The sequence below is a fragment of the Macrobrachium nipponense genome, chromosome 2 (assembly GCF_015104395.2).
Source record: "Macrobrachium nipponense isolate FS-2020 chromosome 2, ASM1510439v2, whole genome shotgun sequence".
NCBI lineage: Eukaryota > Metazoa > Arthropoda > Malacostraca > Decapoda > Palaemonidae > Macrobrachium > Macrobrachium nipponense.
Genome location: NC_087201.1, coordinates 122,934,915 through 122,957,814, shown reverse-complemented (window position 1 = coordinate 122,957,814; position 22,900 = coordinate 122,934,915). Strand labels below are relative to the sequence as shown.

The 22,900-nt window shown below is 48.4% G+C and overlaps 1 protein-coding gene across 2 annotated transcripts in view; it reads right to left on the bottom strand.

Annotated features, from left to right (window-relative positions):
- LOC135220955 (retinoic acid receptor RXR-gamma-like) overlaps positions 1-22,900 on the bottom strand; it is a 68,060-nt gene that overhangs the window by 44,420 nt on the left and 740 nt on the right. For both annotated transcript variants that reach the window (XM_064258609.1, XM_064258608.1), the window contains exon 3: positions 22,732-22,861. In XM_064258609.1, the coding sequence (XP_064114679.1) occupies positions 22,732-22,861 (130 nt within the window). The remainder of the gene's footprint in view (positions 1-22,731; positions 22,862-22,900) is intronic.

Genomic DNA, 22,900 nt, shown 5'->3' with positions numbered 1-22,900 from the left:
TCACATATCGCATGTGCTTCTTTCACCAGGCTTCTGATAAAGAAAGAAAGCGCATTCTTCGAAAGAGTCCTCCTTGGATCTCTTACAGAAGCACCAAAGGTTGACATCATTGCCCTTAAGTTTTTTCTTTCTCTGCAGATAAAACTTTAAAACTTCGTACTGGGCAAAGTGACCTCTCTGCTTCCTCGCCTACTAAGGCAGACAAACCTTGGACTTCAAAAACTCCTAGGCCAAGATTTGAGGGGTTCTCGTTCTTACCCAAGAACGAAGGTAGGAATGCACAGATAGCTGCATCTCCTCTGAATCCCACATTTCCTTCTATTGCATGGAGTTCACTAATCCTCTTTGCGGAAGCCAATGCCATGAGAAAAACGTGTCTTCCTCGTGAGGTCTCTAAAGAGGCAGACTGAGGCGGTTTGAACTTAGGGGACCTCAGGAAACGTAGCACTACATCCAGATTCCAACTCGGAATCTCTGGAGAAACCTTTTTGGATGTTTCAAAAGATCTTATTAGATCATGAAGGTCCTTGTCTTCTGAAATGTTTAAGTTTCTGTGCCTAAACACTGCAGACAGCATGCTACGATAACCTTTAATGGTTGATACCGCCAGCCATTTTCTCCCTAAGGAAAAGTAAGAAGTCTGCTATTGGGTTACAGAGGTACTGGAAGAGGAAAAGTGATGGTTCCTACACCACCGTCGAAAGACGTCCCACTTCGATTGGTAGACTCTAAGGGTAGAAGGCCTTCTTGCTGCTGCGATAGCCTTTGCAACTCTTGCAGAAAACCCTCTCGTTCTGACCAAACTTTTGACAGTCTGAAGCCAGTCAGATCTAGAGCGGGGAGGTTTTTTGTGATACCTGTCGAAGTGGGGTTGTCTGAGCAGATCGATCCTCTGTGGTAATGTTCTCGGAAAATCTACTAACCATTCCAGTACCTCTTGTGAACCGATACTTGTGCGGGCCAGAACGGGGCTACCAGCGTCATCCTTGCTGCCTCCGATTCTGCAAATTTCTTGAGTTTCTCCCAGTATCTTGAAGGGAGGAAAAGCATACATGTCTAGGCCTTCCAATCTAGGAGAAAAGCATCTATCGACACTGCCCTCGGGTCCGATATCGGAGAGCAGTAGTTGGCTATCCTCGCATTCTTGGCTGTGGCAAAGAGGTCTATATGAGGCCTGCCCCAAAGATTCCACAGGTCCTGGCAAACATCCTCGTGAAGAGTTCCACTCTGCAGGCAGGACTTGATCTTTCCTGCTTAGGAGGTCTGCTCTGATGTTCTTTTTTCTCCCTGTACGAACCTGGTAAGGAGACAAATCTTCTTTCCTCTGCCACAGCAGAAGTTCTTTTGCTGTCTCGTACAGGGAGAAGGAGTGAGTCCCCCCTTGCTTCCTGATGTATGCCAGGGCCGTGGTGTTGTCCGAGTTGATCTGTACTGCCGAAGCTAGACGTAGGGCTCGAATGCTTTCAAAGCTAGCCAAACAGCCATCAGCTCTTTCTTGTTGATGTGCCAGGTCACCTTGTTCTTTCTTCCAGGTGCCTGACACTTCTCTTGAGCCGAGCGTTGCTCCCCAACCTGTTTCCCGACGCGTCGGAATACAACACTTGGTTGGGTTCGGAATGTGAAGGGACATCCCTTCTGCAAACCTGAGAGGGTTCGCCCACCAGAGGTCCTTCTTGATTTCTCTTGAAATCTCGAAGGAGAACTCTAGGTTTTGCGAACGACACCTCCAGTTTCGATGTAGAAAGAACTGGAGAGGTCTGAGTGCAACCTTCCTAGAGAAAGGAATTGCTCCAACGGGAGAAGTGTCCCCAACAAACTCATCCACTCCCTCGCTGTGCATACGTCTTTCTCTAGGAAGGCTTTGACTTTCTCTGACCCTCGGGCTATCCTTTCTGGAGACGGAAAAGCCCGAAAATCCAGAGAAACCATCCGAATCCCCAGATAGATACGATCTTGACTGGGGATCAACTGAGACTTTTGAAAGTTCACCAAAAGTCCCAGAGAACTCGCCATGAAAAGGGTCTTTTGTAGGTCCTCCAAACATCTTTTTCTGTGAACTTTGCTCTGATTAGCCAGTCGTCCAAGTAAAGGGTACACCCTGACTCCCTCCAAATGTAGCCATCTGCTACATTTTTCATTAGTCCTGTGAAGACCTGAGGGGCTGTTGAAAGGCCGAAAACACAAGGCCCTGAACTGGAATATCCTTCCTCCCATCATGAACCTGAGGTATTTCCTTGAAGAAGGATGGATAGGCACTGGAAGTAAGCGTCCTGAAGATCTAGGGACACCATCCAATCCCCTGGAGAAGAGAGCCAACACTGAGGATGTCGTTCTCCATGGCGAATCTTCCTCCTTTTCTACAAAGAAATTCAGGGCGCTTACATCCAGAACCGGTCTCCATCCTCCTGAGGCTTTTGGAACTAGAAATAGGCGGTTGTAAAAGCCCGCTGAGCATGGGTCGCTCACTAGCTCTATAGCCTCTTTCTCTAACATTTGTTCCACTGCCTGTGTTAGAGCGAGGCTCATGATGGGATCCCTGTACCTGGCCACCAACTCCCTCGGAGTCGTCGTCAAAGGTGGTCTTTCCGTAAAGGGAATCAGGTATCCTTTCCGGATAATCGAGAGGGACCAGTTGTCCGCTCCTCTCTTTCTCCAGGCTTCTGAGAATCTTAGAAGCCTGGCACCTACTGATGTCTGGAGGACTACTTCCCTACTTCTTAGCTCTGGAAGAGCGTGAAGAAGGATCTACCTCTCTTGAAGGGTCTATTACCTCTAGAGGTAGAGGCTCTAGAAGGAGGGCCCCCTCGAAAGGGCTCCTGTCTAGCTGGAGTCTCCTTCTTAGGTTCTTCGTCTGGAAGGAGGTCCTATTGGTTTCCGTGCCGACTGAGCGAGCATGTCGTGAGTCGCCTTCGCAGAGATAGATCCTGAGATGTCCTGGATTATCTTCTTCAGGAAGAGAAGAGGCGAGAGCTGCGAATATAGAAGCGAGGCTCTTTGAGCATGCGAGACGGACTTTGTAAGAAAAGAGCAGAAGACTGATCTCTTCTTAAGAACCCCTGCTCCAAACAGGGAGGCTACTTCGCTCGATCCATCTCTAACTGCCTTATCTATGCACGTCAGAACACTGTTGAGATCCTCGGGCGAAATGGAATCCGGGTTCTGAGTCTTTTTAGCCAAGACCCCCAAAAACCAGTCAAGGAAGTTGAAGACTTCCAAGACTCTGAACATTCCCTTCAACAGGTGGTCGAGCTCGTTCATAGCCCAGGTAGTCTTAGCAGAACAAGAGACCGAGCGTTGTGCGGCATCCACCAGTGAAGAGAAGTCCGCGTCTGCAGATGACGGTAGACCCAGGCCTAGGGGTTTCTCCAGACTCATACCAAAAGCCTAGTCTGCCCGTCCCGAAGCTTGGAAGGTGGGAAAGAAAACACAAGTCTTTTCCCCTTTCCTCCTCCTTGAGAAAGCAGCCAATCACCAAAACCTCTCAAAGCCTTTTTCATTGAGATGGTTGGCTTCATCCTTACACAAGAGGAAACCTTCGTCTTCTTAGAAGTCGAGAAGAAGAAGAGAGGAGACGGAGGAGCGACGGGAGTAAGGGAGTCTCCAAACTCTTGAAGAAGGAGGTCTGTAAGGATCTTATAGGACGATACCGAAGAATCCTTAACTAATCCTCTTCTGAAGGTTCCACTTCATCCACCGAAGAACCCTCGGCTTCTTTACGAGAGCAGTTGGACTTCTCTAAAGAAGTGCGTCTATCTAGAGAGTGTCTGGCAGCCGTCTGGCGCCTATCAGGGGGGAAGCCAAGCTTCGGGAGAGCTCCTCTCGAAATGCATCCTTCCCTACTCTGATGAGTGCGTCCTCTTTGATCCTGAAGTCTACTCCTAGATTCCCGGAGTCCAAAGGGGAGCGCCTGCTATGCTCAAGGCGCCCTAACAGATCCATGCGCCGTCCAAAGGAGAGCGGCTGCCTGGCGAACTGCGCCTACAATGAGGAGAACGCCTACTAGGCTCTTGGCGCCTACCTACAGGAGAGCGAATTCCTGGAGAAGATCGCCTACTCGGAGACCGGCGTCTACCATGCTCCACAAAGTTAGATCGAGATGCGTGGGTCTCTGCAAAAGGTAGTCTTTCTCAGCCGAGACATATCGTTTCAGGCTCTTTACGCCTGTCCTGAACAGAGCGGCTAATAGGAGGACCGCACCTATCAGGAGAAAAGCGCCTATCTTCCGCACCGCGCTTGGAAGCGGGAGAGCGCTACTTGGGAGTAGCCCTACCAGGCTCTCGGCGCCTAACATAAGGAGAGATCCTGTCTCTTGAAGAATCCATGAAAGAGGAGGCTCTCTTATCCGGAGATTGAAGGATCTTCGGAAAGGAGTGAGAAGAAGAAGCTGTACGCTTATCTTTAGACGAGCGCCTACTAGGCGCTAGATCCCTTTCTACTGGAGAAATGAAGTCGCCAGGAGAAAGCTTCTTGGGCGATTGTCGCCTGGAAGACGACAAGCGTCTGCCGAGGGAAGAGCGCCTCCTTCCATCCGCTGTCAACAGGAATGGAGAGAGGCCGCCTCCGGGGACAGAGAAAGGTTAACGCAGGCCGAAGGTATCCATAGGACTTCCTTGACGGGGGAGAGAGACGTCCTTCTTACGACGCGTACCTCCAGCCAAGGAGCCCGCCAGCGCCGAAATCTGAGCTTGCAGCCCCGCAAGAATCCGAGTTGGAGATCTTGCAAAATCCTCCACAGGGGAAGAGGATCGAAGCCTACTCTGAGGCGAGAACTCCTGCTCCCTCCTGGGTTTCTTGATATCCACTTCCGGCTCTTCTGGAAAACATTCCGGGCTGGAAGGAAAGGCGCAAGGAGCCTTCCAGGCTCTCTTCAGCGGTCGCGATGAATCCGAGGCGCTCCATCCTCTTCTAGGCGAAGGTGAGGAGAAGAAGTGAAGCATTGGCGCAATACCTCCTTCTTAGCGCGAACAAGGGCAGCCTGGGTACGAACATCAGGATCTACCGAGGGGACGCCTGATCGGTGGGAGTTCTCCCTAACCTTCCTGCGGCTGTTGACTTTCCTCCTCCACTGGGACTGGGAGTCTGGAAGAGGTCTAGGCCTGGAAGCATTAAGGAGCCGATCAGACGCACCCTCCACTGCACTGGGGTCACTGCACAATTCACCTTCACTATTACTCTTACCTTGCAACGAACGAATCTTCTTCTCCCATGCTAAGGATCGTGGCTCTCATGGTTGCCACTTCCGAAGTCGTATCTTTAGGTTCGATGCAGGGCGCAGGAGCTGAAACTGGAGAAGGATCTAATGCTACAACAGGATTGTCTACTTCTACCTCGCTAATACAAGACTTACTAGAACTTCTAGACGAAGCTTTTCTCACCCTGTCTTTCTCCAACTTCCTCAAGTAGGAAGAAAGAGCCTTCCATTCACCCTCATCCAATTCTTCACACTCATTACACGGGTTAACAACAAAAGAACATTCTTTTCCCTTACATTTCAAGCATACTGTGTGAGGATCTACCGTAGCTTTCGGTAGCCTCACCTTGCATTCATCCATAGAGCACACTCTAAACATAGAAGATTTCTTAACCTCTACATCAGACATCTTGAAATCAAAGAAAAATCCAAACCAATATCAAAAAACAATCCACAAGCGCGTATGCCAAGCCAACAAGATCAGGTACTTCACCGAAAGTCAGTCCAAATAAATCCAAGGCAACGAGAATCGAATAAAGCTGTCAGGAGGTAACAACCACAGGTGTAGTCGTCACCGGCGACAGAAAAATTCTGACTGGAAAGGGAGATTGGTTCTTACAGCCGCCACCCAGCGCGGGTTAAGGTAGATCACCTGACCTACCTGTCGCGTGTGCCGCGAGTTTTGAATTCTGTCGTGACGTCAGAGACGTAAAGCTAAGTATATATCTGACAGGAAAGTTCATGTACAAAAATCCGCGAATCAGTGAGTCCGCGAATCCGGAGAACGCGAATACGGGGGGTCCACTGTATATGCATAATTATTTAAAACAAAAAATACACCAAAAGGATCCCACCTGGAAAAAAGATCAACGACCAGTCAGCCGGAGCTCACAAACACGTCTTCATCGGAAGACGGCCGAAAGCAAAGTGGAGTGTTTACATCCGGGCAGGCTAGCCTGCCCCACGGTAGTTACTGCCTAACCACCTTGTTGAAGATTCAATGGCCATAATTCCAGCTACGCCGTAAGTACATTCCTTATGTTAAAGGGCCGAGGGGTTGTATTACATGTCAGAACAAATTCCACTTTGCTTTAGGCCCAAGAACAGAGTAAGGGGTGGCATGAGGTGGGCCTATATGCAAAGGACCTCAGGTTTGTATAGTTAGGAAAAATACAATTTACTTTCAAAAATTGTGATTTTTTCAGACACGTTATACAAACCATCGGTCCTTTACATAAAGAAGACACTTCTTGGTGGGAGGAATCTGAGTCTTGTGAACACTGGTGCTCGCCCAACCTAAGTTCCCTCCCTGGCCGTAAGAGCAAAGGGGGGAACCTAGCCTCTGTCCAACTGATCAGAGTGAGAACTGTAGGATCAGAGGCCAGACCTGTGGACCAATTCATACCTCTTATGAATAGCAAGCAAGAACTAAGTCATAAGCAAGAAGACACATATAAAGCATTGAGTTTGTCTCTTATTTGCTGTCTGCTTCCCCCCTTGCTAGGGAAGGGACACATAAATGCTTCTATCCCTAACTAAAGAGATAGAATGGAGCTCAGTTACATACCTTACCTGCACCATCATCCTGTCCAGCATGAGACAACCGCTACCCTCTGCCCACAGGAAGAGGGAAGAAAAGAGAAGGAATAGGAGCCAGCCACACTCATTCATTCTCCATTCATGCGATATCATATGAGGACGAGATGCAACCTTGTCCTGTTAAAGGAGCTAGGTATGCTACACAACTTGTTAGCAGCCACCACAGGTCCCAAGGAAAAAGTTTCCAAGGACCTATGGGCAATATCCCAAAGGTAGGAGGTGAAGGTGGTCTGGATAGGCCACACCCCTGCCTTCAGCACCTGTGCGATGGACAAGTTCTTGCAGAATGCAAAGGTTGGACCAATACCTCTAACTTCATGGGCTCTTGGACGAAAGGTACTGGTGTTGGCACTCCTGTCTGAGTTGTACGCTTTCCTGATTACCTCACGAAGCCAGAAAGAAACAGTGTTCTTGGACACCTCTTTCTTGGTCCACCCGGTGCTAACGAAGAGGCGTTGACACTCAGGCCTAAGGTTTTGAGTTTTCTTCAGATATTGCCATAGCACCCTCACAGGACAAAGCAGCATCTCATCTCCATCATTACTGGTGAAGTCCTCTAGGGAGGGGATCGTGAAGGACTTGAACCTGGCATCAGGGACCAAAGGGTTCCGAGTCTTTGCTACGAAACCCAGGACAAAATAGAGCATAACCGATCCCCATCCCCTTGAGTGTTTAACATCGAAGGAAAGACCGTGAAGTTCTCCTACTCTCTCCGCTGATGCCAGGGACAGCAGAAAGACGGTCCTGAGGGTCAGATCCCTGTCTGACGACTCCCAGAGCGGCTGGTAGGTTCTACGAGTCAAATTCCTTAAGACAAGAGTCACATTCCACCCCAGGGGCCTGAGTTCCCTAGGTGGGCAACCTCTCAAAGCTCCTCATTAGGAGAGATACTTCCATGGAGGAGGAAATATCAACTCATCACAGCTTAAGGACTAGGGCCAGGGTGGCTCTGTATCCTTCGACTGCGGAGACATAGAGGAGCTTCTCTCGCCGAAGAAAGATAAGGAAATCCGCTACCTGCTGAAGAGTGGCTCTGAGAGGAGAGAGACCCCGTCTACGACACCAACCACAGAAGACGGACCACTTTCCCTGGTATACTGCTGCAGAGGACTGTCCAAGGTATCCAGCCATCTCTGTTGCTGCTTGGTGAGAAAAGCCTCTCACTCGCTAGAGATGGTGGATAACCGCCAGCAGTGAAAACACATGGAATGAACTGCCTGGTGGTACCGTTCTACATACAGTTGGCACAGCAGGTTGTGCCATGGAGGAATCTCTTGCGGTGCCTCCAAGAGAAGCGCCAGCAGGTCCGGATACCAAATGACCTGAGGCCATTTGGGTGACACCAGAATCATCCAAAGATTGCTGGTGACCAGCACCCTGCTGATCACCTTGTGAATCAGGCAGAATGGGGTAAAGGCGTAGACTACGAGGTTGTCCCAAAGGTGTTGGAACGCGTCCTCTGCAGCTGCCCATGGGTCCGGCACAACTGAGAAGAAAACCTGAAGTTTTCTGTTGTGCCAGGTGGCGAACAGATCCACTACTGGACGCCCCCACAGGTCAAAGAGCCCTTCCGCCACGTCTGGGTGAAGAGACCATTCGGTCCCCATCACCTGATTTTGGCGGCTGAGCTTGTTTGCCACTACATTCCTATTGCCTGCAATGTATCTGGCTGACAGATCTACCGAGTGAGCTACGGCCCACTTGTTCACCTGCATCATCAACTGGTGCAACGGGAGGGACACTAGGCCCCCTTTTGTTGACATCTGCCACTACCATGGTGTTGTCGCTCATTAATACCACTGAGTGTCCCATCAGTCGTTCCCGGGACTCTTGGAGTGTGAGAAATGCAGCCTTGAGTTCCAAGAAGTTTATGTGAGGGTGCCTGTCGTGATGGTTCCACACTCATGCAACCAGCAACTCTTCCAGGTGTGCGCCCCAACCCTCGGTCGATGCTTCTGAGAACAGAAGCATCTCCGGAGGAGGAGTGCGCAGGGGCACTCCTATAAAGAGGTTCCTATCGTCTAGCCACCAGGCCAGGTCCTCCCTTACTTCCTCCCCGAGAGGAACCAGGAAGGATTGTGGATCCCGTGCCTGTGACCAGCACTCCTTTAGTCTCCACTGAAGAGACCGCAGGTGAAGACGCCCGTGAGGGACTAACTTCTCTAGTGACGACAGGTGACCGATCACGACTTGCCAATGCTGAGCTGACTGTTCCTGTCGTGACAGGAACCGTCTGGTTGCCTCCCTGAACCTACTGATCCGCGAGTCTCCGGGGAACCATATCGATCAGCATGCCCAGTTACTTTATCCTCTGCTTGGGTTCGAGATCTGATTTCTCAACATATACCATGATCCCCAGATCGCAGCATAAGTCGAGGAGTCGATCTCAGTCCTGTAGCAACTACGAGCGGGAGCTTGCAAGGACCAGCCTATCGTCAAGATACCTCATCAGACTATCCCGACCGAACGGGCCCAAGCCAACACCAGAGTGAATACTCACGTGAACACCTGTGGGGCGGTTGAGAGACCGAAACAAAGTGCCCTGAATTGGTACACTGTCCCGTCAAGGATAAAGCGGAGGTACTTCCTGGAGGACTGGTGGATGGGTATTTGAAAATACGCATCCTTCAGGTCCACCGAAAGCAGGAAATTGTTCTCCCTGATGGAGTCGAGCACCGAGCGTGCTGTTTCAATCATGAACAGTCTGGCGAATGAAACAGTTCAAGGGAGAGAGATTATCACCGGTCTCCAGCCCCACATGACTTCTCCACCATGAAAAATCGGCTGTAGAATCCCGGTGACTGATCTCTCATGGTCTCCACAACTCCTTTGCTCAGCATGGTCTTGACTTCTTGAATCAGTGCTATGTCCCTGGCAGAACCGGGGACGTACGCCTGAAGGTGGACCAGGTGTGAGGTGAGGGGTGGCCTTGTCTCGAAGGGCAGTAAGTATCCCTCCCGAAGGACATCCCCCACCCAGGACTCGGCTCTGTAGCGCTGCCAGGTTGCCCAATGGCTCGCCAGGCACGCTACCCTCAACGGCGCTGACGTCTTAGGAGTGGAGGAAGTGCTAGCCAAGCTCCGAGTCTTGGCCACAGTTGAACGAGACTGCCCACCACAGTTGAACGAGACTGCCCAGAAGTCTTTGTAACTGCCTGGTGTACTAAGCAGTCACAGTCTTCAGCTCTCCGCTTTTCTACCGCAGCGTCCACCATCTCTCTGGGGAAGAGAGAGGAGGAACTTAGCAACGGTCCGTTGCGTAGACCCAATGCCACCTCTCGACCGGCTGCTCTGGTTACGCGAGTCAGGACTGAGTCCTGTCTCCTCAGAACCAGGTTGACCCACAAGTTGGCCGTCTGGCAGAGTCTCCCAAATGCAGAATCTTCCTCAGGGACGATAGGTCTCGAGGAGGCTGCAATTCTGGATACCATGAGGAACCACAGATCCAGCCAGGAGACAGCCTGGAAAGCTGCCATGGCAGTGGATTCCGGGGCCAATGCCTCTTGCTGTGAGAACCAGAGGTTCTCAGACAGCAGGAGATGAAGAGGTACTCCTGGAGTTAAACTAGCTACCTCCGGGTCAACCTGCTTGGTGCCGCTGACAAGGCAGAGGGGGAAGCAGCTTGTCCGACCTGCTGGACCTGAATGAGTCCTCCTGTCCGGAGAAAATGGCGTTCACCTGGTCCAACACACCGTAAGCCAAGGAAGACCAGGGTAGTCCCACCATTGCTCTGGGTTCCTTCTTAGGCCCCCAAAATGATTCCAACCTTGATGGAGGGTCAGAGGAAGCAACCACCGATCCTTCTCTGAGGTGGTTGTGCTGACGAATCAGCGCTATGATCTCTGCAAAGGAACTCTGTATCTTGGGGGTGACCGCGTCCTGAGGCGATGGACCGTCAGATCCATCCAGGCCGATCACCTCCCGAGGCACTCTTCCTTTTGGAGGAAGAACCTCGCCGGTCCCCTCATGGTCTCCTACAACCACTTGAACATACAATCTGCTTGGTCCTAGGACCGAGCCAGGCTCACAGGCTCTCGTGGCTGAACCGTAAGGAACACACTCCTCACGGTCACTCCTGTTCGCCTCGCTCCTCCAGTGTAGCCCGAGGAGGTTGAAGGGACAGGTGAGGAAGACCTGATGCTCCTACCCTGCCTACCAGCGGTACTGGCAGGCTGGGAGGACTGCAGGCGATCGCCAACCAGCAGTGGCGATAGAGCTGCAGGTCTAGACCAGCGGTCCCCCTGCGGAGAAGCACTGGACCGAGGACAGTAGCGTCGGTCTCATGCATCAGGGAAGCTGCTACCAGTCGTGCAAGCCATCCAGTCCCGGTAGGAGCAATGGTTGGGTGACTGGTAGCGTCCGGTAATGCGGTGAGAGCGAGCACCGTCCTCACGATGCGTCACGGTACCAGAAGCAGTCGAGGCTGGACCTGGTGACCGGGGGAACCTCTTCCCAGCCTCGACATGTGAACAGTCTGGTGGGACTGTCACATCAACCCTGGGAACTGGGGGATTGCTGCGAGAGCGATCGCCAGTCTGGCGAGAGTCACCTGAGCGACTCTTGCCAACCTTCCGCTCCGTGCCTGGATCTTGAAGGTAAGTATACTCAGCCATCTGGTTCCTGGCTGCACGATCACCGGTAGGTGATCATACACTCGGTGGCGCTTGTGAGCAAGCAGCCGAGATGGTTCCCGGTTCGGAGGCAGAACCTTTGGAGCCGGGAGCAGAGGTACCAGCGGTAGCTGGTACCCCTACGTTCCCCGTCTTCTTCTTTTTCCTTGAGGCAGGAGAGATGGGCCCCGTTCCCAGAGAAACAGGAGGACCAGCGGAAGACCCACCTGTCCCGCCGGAGCGGAGCAGACCCTTAGAAATCTCCGAGCGAGACTTCTTTGGGGGGGGGCAGGGGAGGCCACCTTCTTCTTCCTTGGCTGGGGGCCTTGGAAGTCGAAGGGGAAGAGGCGGCAGAAGACGACGACGAAGAAGACGACAACACCTTCCTCTTCTTCCTGTACTTCTTCTTCACCAGCTTCTTGAAGACAGCAGACATGTCCTCCATCCAAGGATGGAGCTGGGGCAGTTGCGGTAGCAACACGGCCCAACTCCATCTGTCCGGAGGGACCTGCAGGAGCAGCAGCACTTACACGGGCAGGAATGGAGACAGCAGGTACGGCAACAGCTACAGGAGGACGGTCCAGAGGAGAGCTCTTCAGGCATTCGAAGTCAGGGGGCGGGGCATGGACAGCAAACCCAGGCGGCGGAGGAACCATCTCCTTCCAAGGCATTTACGGCAGCGGGCTTGTACCGCGGCCGAAGGGGTGACTATCATTACGTGCTGGGTATACGGTGGGGCATAACCTGGTGTCGACACTATGGTGGTAGTCCTCGTCTCCACCCCGTGAGTGATAGGAGCTGCAGCCAGGTGATGAATCAGCCACTGGATACTGGGAGTGCCCGGAAGACTCAACAATCACCACACCTGCTGAAGGTCTCCACCCGCGGAGGCAGACACACCTGGAGAACCAACAGTCGAGTCAATGGGGGGTTCCTGTTCGCTCAGAGGGGGAAGGATCCCACCCTGAACGGACAGAAGACCGCGAGTACAACTCAAGGTCAAGGTGTAGCGCTCCTTCCTCTGCCCTCGACAAATCAAGCGAAGAGGCGGAGTGGGACACATCCACCGAATCAGAGCGAGCCATACGCGGGAGTTGATTAGGAGGGAGAAAGGAAGACGACGTGTTGGTCACCAGAGGTGTCAAGGGAGAGCTTTCCGACAACACCTTGGTGACTACATGGTTTCCTCCTCTTCTCATACAACCTCCACTGCTCCTCTGACCAGGAGACACAAATATCATAAGTAATGACTTGAGAGCATTCACGCCTTCGGCACCTAGTACATAAAGGATGAGGGTCACCAGCATTGCTGGACCGAAAAGCCCCACACTTGCAGCCTCCCACTCCAGGGCACACTCCGGTTGGATGGGGAGGGAGGTGGCTTCTCCACTTCGTGGGACTGCTTGTTGTCTTAGCGATGCAAAACCACAAAATACAGGCGGCCCGTGGTTAACAGCCCAATCACTCAACGCCGAATAGGTTTTATGGCTGTCGTCAAAAATATTCATTAAAAAAATAAGGCATTTTAACCCTTAAACGCCGATTGGACTTATTAAACGTCGACGAAAATTGTCTATTGAGGGCTGAATTGACGTACGAAACGTCTGCGCAAAAAAGTTTTACTTTAATTTGCGGAAAAATAGTTATAGGCCTACTTGGTGAAAACTTTTGAATCAAGCACCTTGAGGGATGCTGGGAGTTCACGGATCAAGCTGTTGTTTTGTTTAAAATCGCTACGCAGGTGCGCAAGCGCAAATTTCTTTCTTCTTGCACTAAAAAGCATCAGCAACACATCTCAGAAATTATTTTGTCACTTTGACATAATTTTTGCCCCATTTTATATTAGCCGTTATATAGAGTTTTATATATGAAAATGTGCGCAATTTCATGTAGAATACAACAAAAACAACCTATGTTGTAGCTTTTATCACTTTTGAAATATTTTCATATAAATAACGATAAGTGCCAAAATTTCAACCTTCCGTCAATTTTGACTCTACCGAAATGGTAGAAAAACGCAATTGTAAGCTAAAACTCTTATATTCTAGTAATATTCAATCATTTACCTTTATTTTACAACAAATTTAAAGTCTCTAGAACAATATTTCGATTCATGGTGAATTTATGAAAAAAACTTTTTCCTTACGTCCGCACAGTAACTCTTCCGACAAAATCAGAAATTTTGTTGTCCGAATGTCGTAACGTTTGCACCATTTTATATTAGCCGTTACATAAAGTTTTATATATGGAAATGTGTGCAATTTCATGTAGAGTACAACAAAAAATAACCCATGGCTGTAGCTTTTATCAGTTTTGAAATATTTTCATATAAATAACGATGTGCCAAAATATCAACCTTCGGTCCACTTTGACTCAGACTGAAATGGTAGAAAAATGCAATTGTAAGCTAAAACTCTTACATTCTAGTAATATTCAATCATTACCTTTATTTTGCAACAAATTGGAAGTCTCTAGCATAATATTTCGATTTATGGTGAATTTTCTTCCGAAAAAATCTGAAATTTTTTCGTCCGATTGTCGTAATGTTTACACAGTTTTATATTAGCGGGCGGGGTGGGAATTACTAGTGGTCTATATTGCTTGCCTACTATATCCTGGTTTTTGCTACCGGAGGAGAGCTTGCTCCTTACCCGGGCACTCCTCTAGTAGTCGAAAGAGTCATATCTTATTCTATAAGGATATACCCTTACTGATAGGTGATTTATTGGTTTAATTTTAGTTTTGCGTACTATCTCCGTCGTTCTCCGTCGTGGTTTCGTGGGCTCCTCACCACTCCTGGTTGGAACTTTTTTCCTGTCTCCGGCGTAAGCTGCAGACCCCAACCAACCGCCTATCTAACCACACGTATTGCGGCGGAGCACTAGTTTAATCTAACTTACATACTTCGGCATGCAGCGGAGTCTATGTTAGGCTGTAAGTGTGTACCCCGATACTCATGTATCTCTCCACTTACAGGCTACTAACTCCAAGATCCAGGCTGTAACGCTGTACTGTATGACCCCTGTGCCCATGAGGAATGCAGGACCCACGCCCCGTGTGCCACTACCCACAACGGGATGATTGTTTGGCACCCTGAGGTATGCACCATCTGCTATGACCTCGTGAGTCAGCTTTTGGGTGGGGTAAGTAAACTCCTGGACATATTTCCTGTTATCAATGATTTACCCTTAGTTTTAAGCTCCTTTAAACCGTATCTCCGCAGTTAGAAGCTTCATATTGCCTTCTTTTTCAGGCTGCCGCCGTGAAAGAAGTCGCCCTAGCAACCCTGAAAGCTTGGGTAAGCGGCTTCGGCAAAAATGCCGCAAAGGGCCAGCCTTACATTTTGGATAAGAAGCTGGCCATTCAGATCTTCCCCGGAGGCAAGGCGACGGGGTACGTGGACCCCATCTCAGCAGCCCCACTCATAGCTTCCATCCAGCAGGAGGTGCAGCAGGCGTTTGGGTCCGTTTCGACACAGGAGCCTGTTCCAGACGTCGCTAACCTGGATCTTAATCTTGAGCCGATGGCAGTAGGTGCGGAGGATTTGTTGGTTGAGGTAGGTGTTTCGGGCGCTCAAGGTCTACCCTTGAGCGCTCCTGGATCTTCTTCCCCTGTTCCTTCTTCTTCCTCTTTTCAAGGCTTCACGGGATCTGAGATCCCTTTGCGTTCACCCGCTCTCTCTGTACCCCCGAAGGTGAAGGGACAGAGAGAACAGAAGACCCTCCATAAGACGACTTCCAAGAAGTCGTCGTCTTCTTCGGCTAGGAAGTCTACGACATCCTACGCCGACGCGGTGAAGGCTAAGCCTAGCTCTTCTCACTCGAAGAGCTCAAGAAGCAAGGCTTCTAAGGAGAAGGCCCGCGCTCCGGCCGAGCCAGTGCCTTCTGCGGCATCTACCGGATCCACTCCGGTAACTCCTGTTGGGGTGGCGGGACCTAGCTCTTTTGATCCCACCACTTTCTCAGCAGGAGTGTTGCAACAAGTGGGAGAGATGGTTGGCTCTCTCGGTACGAGATTTGAGCAAATGTTTGCTCAACTTTCTAGTACCATCAACCAATCTGGTCAATCAATACAAGACCTCTCTAACCGTGTTAGAGAGCATGATGACCGTTTCGCTGGCCTCACTCAGGCCCCTCAAGCGAACTCCCCTGTGGCAGGTACTGGTCTACTCCAGCTACCTCCTTATGAATCTCTACCAGCCTTCTCTATGGATAACCCTTGGAGGGTGGCAGCTTATGCCCCCTTCAAGGATGGCATGATTTCCATTCCGGAGTGTGGAACAAGAAGGATTGAGGACTTCGAGTTCTACCCCCCCCGGAATGACTCAGCCTTTCATAGGGTATGCTAGACTGACGGTGACAGCTCTCAATAGGGAAGATAAAATCTCTAGAGAGACTGTGCTTTATAGTAGGGATCACGCACAGAGGGAATGGGTTCACTGCCTGGAGGATTGGGATTGTACCAATACCAAACTCCAGGCATTCAAGAGCCCCTTCACTATTTTTGCCACGGAGGAGGAAGCTTCTCTTCCGTTCGCAACTTAAGATAGTAGAAGCGACTCTCCAAGCAGTCCTTAAAGACGAGCCCATGCCACAATTGAGAGAGGCGGAATCAACATCTCCGCTCTTTCCTTCCTTCGGAGAATTGTGGGAGAACCTGCCTGCCACTTTCTCAGTAGGTAAGCTGAAAACCAGGACTGTGCCGATGCGGACCAGTTTGGCGAGAAGCTCCCGAGACTGCCTGATAGCCATTATTTCAGCAGAATTGACGCCCGTTACGAGATTTGGGAGATCTCTTAACTCCCTTATCATCACGGAGATGGCTGCTCTTTCCTATGCTACTGAACCACTTTTTAAAATACTGGCTAAATCCCAGCTCCAGTCGGTTCAAGCTGATGCCTTCGACTTCTTTTCGGCTAGAAGGAATTGTCGAAAGCATGTATTGCAGGAGGCAACTATTAGGCACGAGGCCTAATAGGCTTCTAGCTTCCAGCATGTGGGGTGCGGACCTCTTCCCAGAAGCTTCTGTGAATGAGGTGCATCACGAGGCTGCTAGGCTTAACCAGAGCCTTAGAGCCAGGTGGGGTATCTCTTCCAAAAGGAAGCAAGAGAGCGCCCCTGCTGCTGGTAAGAAACTGAAAAAAACTGGTAGGAGATTCCAACCATACCAGAGACAGCAGCAACAACAGCACTTCGTCCAAGCTGTCCCAGTTACACAACAGGGGCAGCCTTCGACTTCTAAGCAGACACAACCCATTCTCCTGCTGTCTCCTCAGAACCAGCCCTCGACCTCATACACCGTCTCGCCAGCTTTCAACTCAATGTATGAAAGCCAAGCCTTCCCAACCTTCAACAGGTTCTCTAGGGGAAGCAGAGCGAGGGGTCACTTTCGCCAACGAGGTACAGGAAGAGCTGCAAGAGGCAAGCACTTCAGAGGAGGGCGCGGAGGTCAACCCGCTCAACAACAGTGAGGCTCCCCAGGTAGGAGGAAGGCTGTTCCTCTTCCGTCACAGGTGGGGGTTCAGCAAATGGGCACAGAGCATCGTGTCCAAAGGATTGGGTTGGAGTTGGATCAAAGATCCTCCTCCAAACAAGTCATTCTATCAGACACCATCAAAGGAGTTGACAGATGATGCGTAGGAGGAACTACCCTTCAGAAAATGGAGCTATTTGCGAGAGTCAGGCATCTAAAATTTCAAGGTCGCTTGTTCAGAGCGTGCCTAAAGAAAGGCTCAACAAAAAGAAGGGTAACTATTTAGACTTGTTTCAAAGCTAAACTCTTTCATTCATTGCGACAAGTTCAAATGCTGAACCATCTCGCAGGTCACGACCTAACTTCCTTCCCGTGGGGGCCGTCACCACCTCTATCGATCTTACAGACACTTACTATCATATCCCTATAGCCAGACACTTCCGTCCATTCCTAGGCTTCAAACTAGGAAATCAGACGTTCTCCTTCAAGGTGATGCCCTTCGGTCTGAATGTAGCCCCCAGGGTATTCACGAAAATAGCAAAAGTGGTAGTTCAACAATTGAGAACACAAGGGATAATGGTAGTAGTGTACCTCGACGATTGGTTAATCTGGGCACCAACTGTCGAGGAATGCCTCAAAGCCACAAAGAAGGTAGTGCAATTCCTGGAACATCTGGGGTTCCAGATAAAATAAACGAAATCCAGACTCACTCCGGAGTCTCGTTTTCAGTGGCTAGGAATCCAATGGGATTTATCCTCCCACAATCTGTCAATTCCGGTGGTCAAAAGGAAAGAAATAGCCTAGTCTGTGAGGCAATTTCTCAAAAGCAAACAAGCTTCAAGGAGAAACCAGGAAAGAATCCTAGGTTCCCTTCAGTTTGCCTCAGTGACGGACATCCTTCTGAAAGCAAGACTGAAAGATATAAATCAAGTTTGGCGGTCAAGAGCAAACGCCAAATCTCGGGACAAGGTGTCCAGTGATCCCACAGATCCTTCGCAACCAGCTCCGTCCATGGACAAAAGTGAAGAATCTTGCCAAATTGGTACCCCTTCAATATCCCCTTTTGGTGTTAACCATTCACACGGATGCCTCCCTGTCCGGTTGGGGGGGATATTCTCAATTACAAGCAAGTTCAGGGACTTGGTCCGTTCAATTCCGCCAGCTCCACATAAACGTTCAGGAAGCAATGGCAGTATTTCTTACCCTGAAGAGACTCCTTCCCCCAAAGAAGTCTCATCTAAGACTAGTTTTGGACAGTGCAGTGGTAGTACATTGCATCAACAGAGGAGGGTCCAAATCCAAACACGTGAATCATGTCATGATAGCCATCTTTGCTCTAGCAGACAAGCACAAATGGCATCTATCTGCCACCCACTTGGCAGGGGTAAGAAATGTGATAGCGGACGCACTGTCCCACGGTCAGTGGCAAAAGTCCCTTTGGAGTCAGAATGGCGGTCCCTAGACGACAGCTCATTCGAGTGGATATGCCAGAGAGTCCTAGGTCTCCAAGTAGATCTCTTCGCCTCACAAGCGAACCACAAGCTCCCTTGCTATGTGGCCCCCAACCTGGACCCTCTGGCTTATGCCACGGACGCTCTGCCGTTGGACTGGAATCAATGGAAGAAAATCTATGTATTTCCTCCAGTGAATCTTCTTTTGAAAGTTCTGAGCAAGCTGAGGACTTTCAAGGGACTAGTAGCTCTGATTGCTCCAGATTGGCCAAAAAGCAACTGGTATCCTCTGCTTCTGGAGTTGGGCCTCCGACCTCAACGGATTCCCATCCCAAGCTGTCGCAACCAGTACAAATGAGGACTGTGTTCACTTCCTCAGGAATTCTTCAGACCCTAACTTTATGGACTTCATGAAGTTTGCGGCTAAAAAAGATGCTAACATTGATCCACAAAATATCCTCTTTCTGGAATCAGATAAAAGGGAGTCAACTATTAGACAATATGACTCAGCTGTTAAAAAGTTAGCATCCTTTCTGAAAGAATCAAACACTACAACCATGACAGTTAACTTAGCTATATCCTTTTTCAGATCCTTGTTTGAAAAAGGCTTAGCAGCTAGCACCATTACTACTAATAAATCGGCTTTGAAGAAAATCTTTCAGTTGGGTTTCCAAATAGACTTAACAGAATCTTACTTTACGTCTATTCCCAAAGCCTGTGCTAGACTTAGACCTTCTCAAAGGCCTACTTCAGTTTCATGGTTCTTAAATGATGTCCTCAAACTAGCCTCAGATACTGACAACTCGTCTTACACATTCATAATGCTACTTAGAAAGACGTTATTTTTGTTAAGCCTGGCTTCAGGAGCCAGAATTTCAGAACTGTCAGCTCTATCCAGAGATGCGGGTCATGTAGAATTTCTCCCCTCAGGAGAAGTTCTACTTTCTCCGGATCGCAGCTTTTTAGCTAAAAACGAGGATCCCCTTGCAAGGTGGGTCCCCTTGGAAAGTCATCCCACTTCCGCAAGATCCTTCTCTTTGCCCAGTATCAACTTTAAGAGCCTTTCTATCTCGTACATCCTCTAGATCCTCAGATCCTCTCTTTATGAGAGAAAAAGGTGGCACCTTATCAGTGAAAGGAATCAGGCAACAGATCCTTTACTTCATTAAACAAGCCAACCCTGAATCATTTCCAAAAGCACATGATATCAGAGGAGTAGCTGCCTCAATTAATTATTTCCAACATATGAATTTTGAGGATCTTAAAAAGTATACTGGATGGAAATCACCGACAGTCTTTAAACGTCATTACCTGAAGTCCTTGGAATCTTTAAAATTTTCAGCAGTAGCAGCGGGAAACATAGTTTCTCCTGATGCTGCACAGTAGTTGTAGTATAAGATCCAGGTCTCCTTTCTACCTACCTCGTCCAACATGCCTCACCCTACTGCTATGCTCTTCGTACACTTCTAGCCTTAGCCGCTAGGATCTTATTGGTGGACTGCCCCTTATTTTTTTGCTAGGGGCACCCACATTGTATGCATATAATGTCTTCAGTGTTTTCTACCCTTATTTTTATGCTAGGGTAGAACACAATGAGTTTGTATATTTTGTAAATAATAATTAATTTAGTGAATCATTATATACTGTTCTAATTACCATTATACTATTATGTGCTACCATTTTCTAGTACTATAAGCTAATTTTAAGTACTTTATGTTAATATGGTATAATTGACCTACCATTATTTAGTATAATCTAATTTTAAGTACTTTTTGTTAGTATGCTGTAATGAGTCTTGATTCACTTATATTATATATTAATCTTTTTACTATTTTGTTTCATTTTGTCCTTTTATTTCCATCTTGCCTGTTTCTCTGGTACTATTTCATAGGCCGACACGAGCTGAGCCCAGAAAAGGGATTTTGACGAAGGAAAAATCTATTTCTGGGTGATTGGCTCGTGTCGCCCTATGAAACCCACCCTGTTCTTTCTTTACCCACCCTGCAGGACAAGATGTACATCTATTAAGGATGACCGCTAGAGGCGCTGCTCTCCGCTTGGCGTCAGTAGTAGTAGTAGTAGCGGACGCATCACCCTTTAGTATCAGCTCTCTCAGGTGGGGGATTTTATGATGGAAGGTCTAAATGGTAAATGACTCGTGGTAGTGATCTCACTCGCCCCTATTACCATACCGACACTTCTTTTATAGAGTGAGCGAGTCAGTTTGACTGACATTTTCTTGATTTTATTTTTTCTCTGGTAATTTTAGGATTATTTTACCTAGAAATAATGAACTTAAGGATATTTCATAGGGAGACACGAGCCAATCACCCAGAAATAGAATTTTCCTTCGTCAAAATCCCTTGTTTACCTCCAGTCGGGCAGGTCTCCCGACCATCGGACAAGCAGTTACTGCCGAACTACCTTGTTAGTAAATTTTACGACTGGTCCAGCTGGTACTGAATAGTAATTCCTTATGTAAAGGACCGAGGGTTTGTATTACGTGTCGGAACATTCTTACGACCTGTCCAGCTGGCGCTGAATAGTAATTCCTTATGTAAAGGACCGATGATTTGTATAAAGTGTTGTCAGAACAATCAGGTGTTCAGGTGGTGTATTGCAATATACATCTTCAATGGAAGACAGCCGAAAGCACAGGGCAGTGTTTATATCCGGGCCTACCAGACGGTAGTTACTGCCTAACCACCTTGTTCAAGAATTTAACGGCCATGTTCCAGCTTCGCCGTAAAGTAATTCCTAATGTAAAGGACCGAGGGTTTGTATATCGTGTAGGAACACACAACGCTGAAGGTACCAGATGGGTAGCCCTTCTCTTGAATGCAGAACTATGTCATCATTAGGAGAAGCCATGATATCACACAGTGGACTACTCTTACAGAGAAAGAAAAAACAATGCTTGTAAGTGGAAAACATATTCAAACAAAATTTTACAACAATTTTATTTCATATGACTAAAAGGAGTACCAAGTTGAACATTATCTGATGACGAAACCGAGGGAGACGAGAAGCCAGATAAACAGGCAAAGCCACATTGGAAAAGTCGTCTCTAAGATTGGTACCCCCGCATGATGACAGTCTTGCAGGCCAGCATGAAGAAGGGGTTCTGACGCTGAGGCTAGAAAGGGACACTGTCGATAGGACTGACTGGTTTCCAAACTTTCATCACAGCATCAAAGAGCATACCAAAATGTAGCTGGCCCCTCTCTCCCTGAAGGGGCAAATATCCCTGAGAAAGACGGACCAGCATATACATACTATATAAAACAGCCAATGACGAAGCAGAAAGAATAGGCGTGAAGCACATCTACTGCAATTTGCACTTGTCCCAGAGGAATTGTGAACACGAGAATCCTGGAAGGCTGTATAAATACGCTGAAGCTAACAGGACTTCTGGGCTGGATAAATATGAAACAAACCACAGGCTTAGGTTTATATTGATAAAAAATAAAATAATTAAAAAAAAAAAAAAAGATTGGGGGGGAGGAGAGCAAAGCGAAGGGCCACTCTTAAAGGCAGTTGAAGAAAGACTGGTGCGTCACGATGTTCCAAGCGTCGTCAGTGACCAGCCTCCATCTCATATACGCATGAGTTGCCAGATGCCACATATTCCTTGCATTACAATCTTTGATTGTTTTTAACTGGTTTCCTGCTGGCACTAACAGATTATCCTCTTGTTAAGACTGAAGGTTTGTACTGCATATGAACAAACACTCTATATAAAAGAGATCCTTCTTCAACAGAAGCAGACATCCACACTGGAGCGCAGTATTCTAGTAAAGGAAGCACAAATGATGTAAAACAGGTTGCAATGATTTTATCACTTATAAAGATAAGAGGCCTTACATACAATATATACATAACTTCATACAACAGTTGCTGGAACTTTCATTAGATGATTCTCAAAAGTAAGATGTAAGTCAAAAGTTACAGCTAGAATAGTTAAAGCTTCAGACTCATTCAGCAAAGTTCCATCTACCTGAAGGGAAGGATGGGGTGGGAAATCTGTGCAAGATCAACTAATCAACAGTGTTTTAGTTTTACTTGAGTTCAGCTTCATCACCCATCAACTACATCATTCCCTGAGCTGGCCTATGATCTGACTGAGGCCGAGGGCAGCTTCATTTCTCATAAGTGGAGACTACTAAACCTACAAGTGTTGCATCATTGGCATACTGAACAATCTTGTTTCCAAGACAACAACCATATCACTTGCACACACCAAAAATATCAGTGGACCAAGAACACTACCCTGTGGTTCTCAATACATTGCTTGGTTCACTAAAGACCCCATCAACAGCAATTTATCATGGTTCATTTGCACATGGCATGTCAAAACCCACTGCAATAATAGAGATTTCTAATAATGCTTAAGCTTTAAAAAACCTCACCTGAATTGGCTTTGGCAAATGGCTTATCAAATTATGATACATTTCAGGTGGAACGGGGCAACGACTCAGAATGTGTCCTATCCAACATGCACGACACCTATTTCTTGAGTTATCATTCAAGTCAAGGCATCTGAAAATAAAACCCTGTAATTACTTCATGAAATGATAT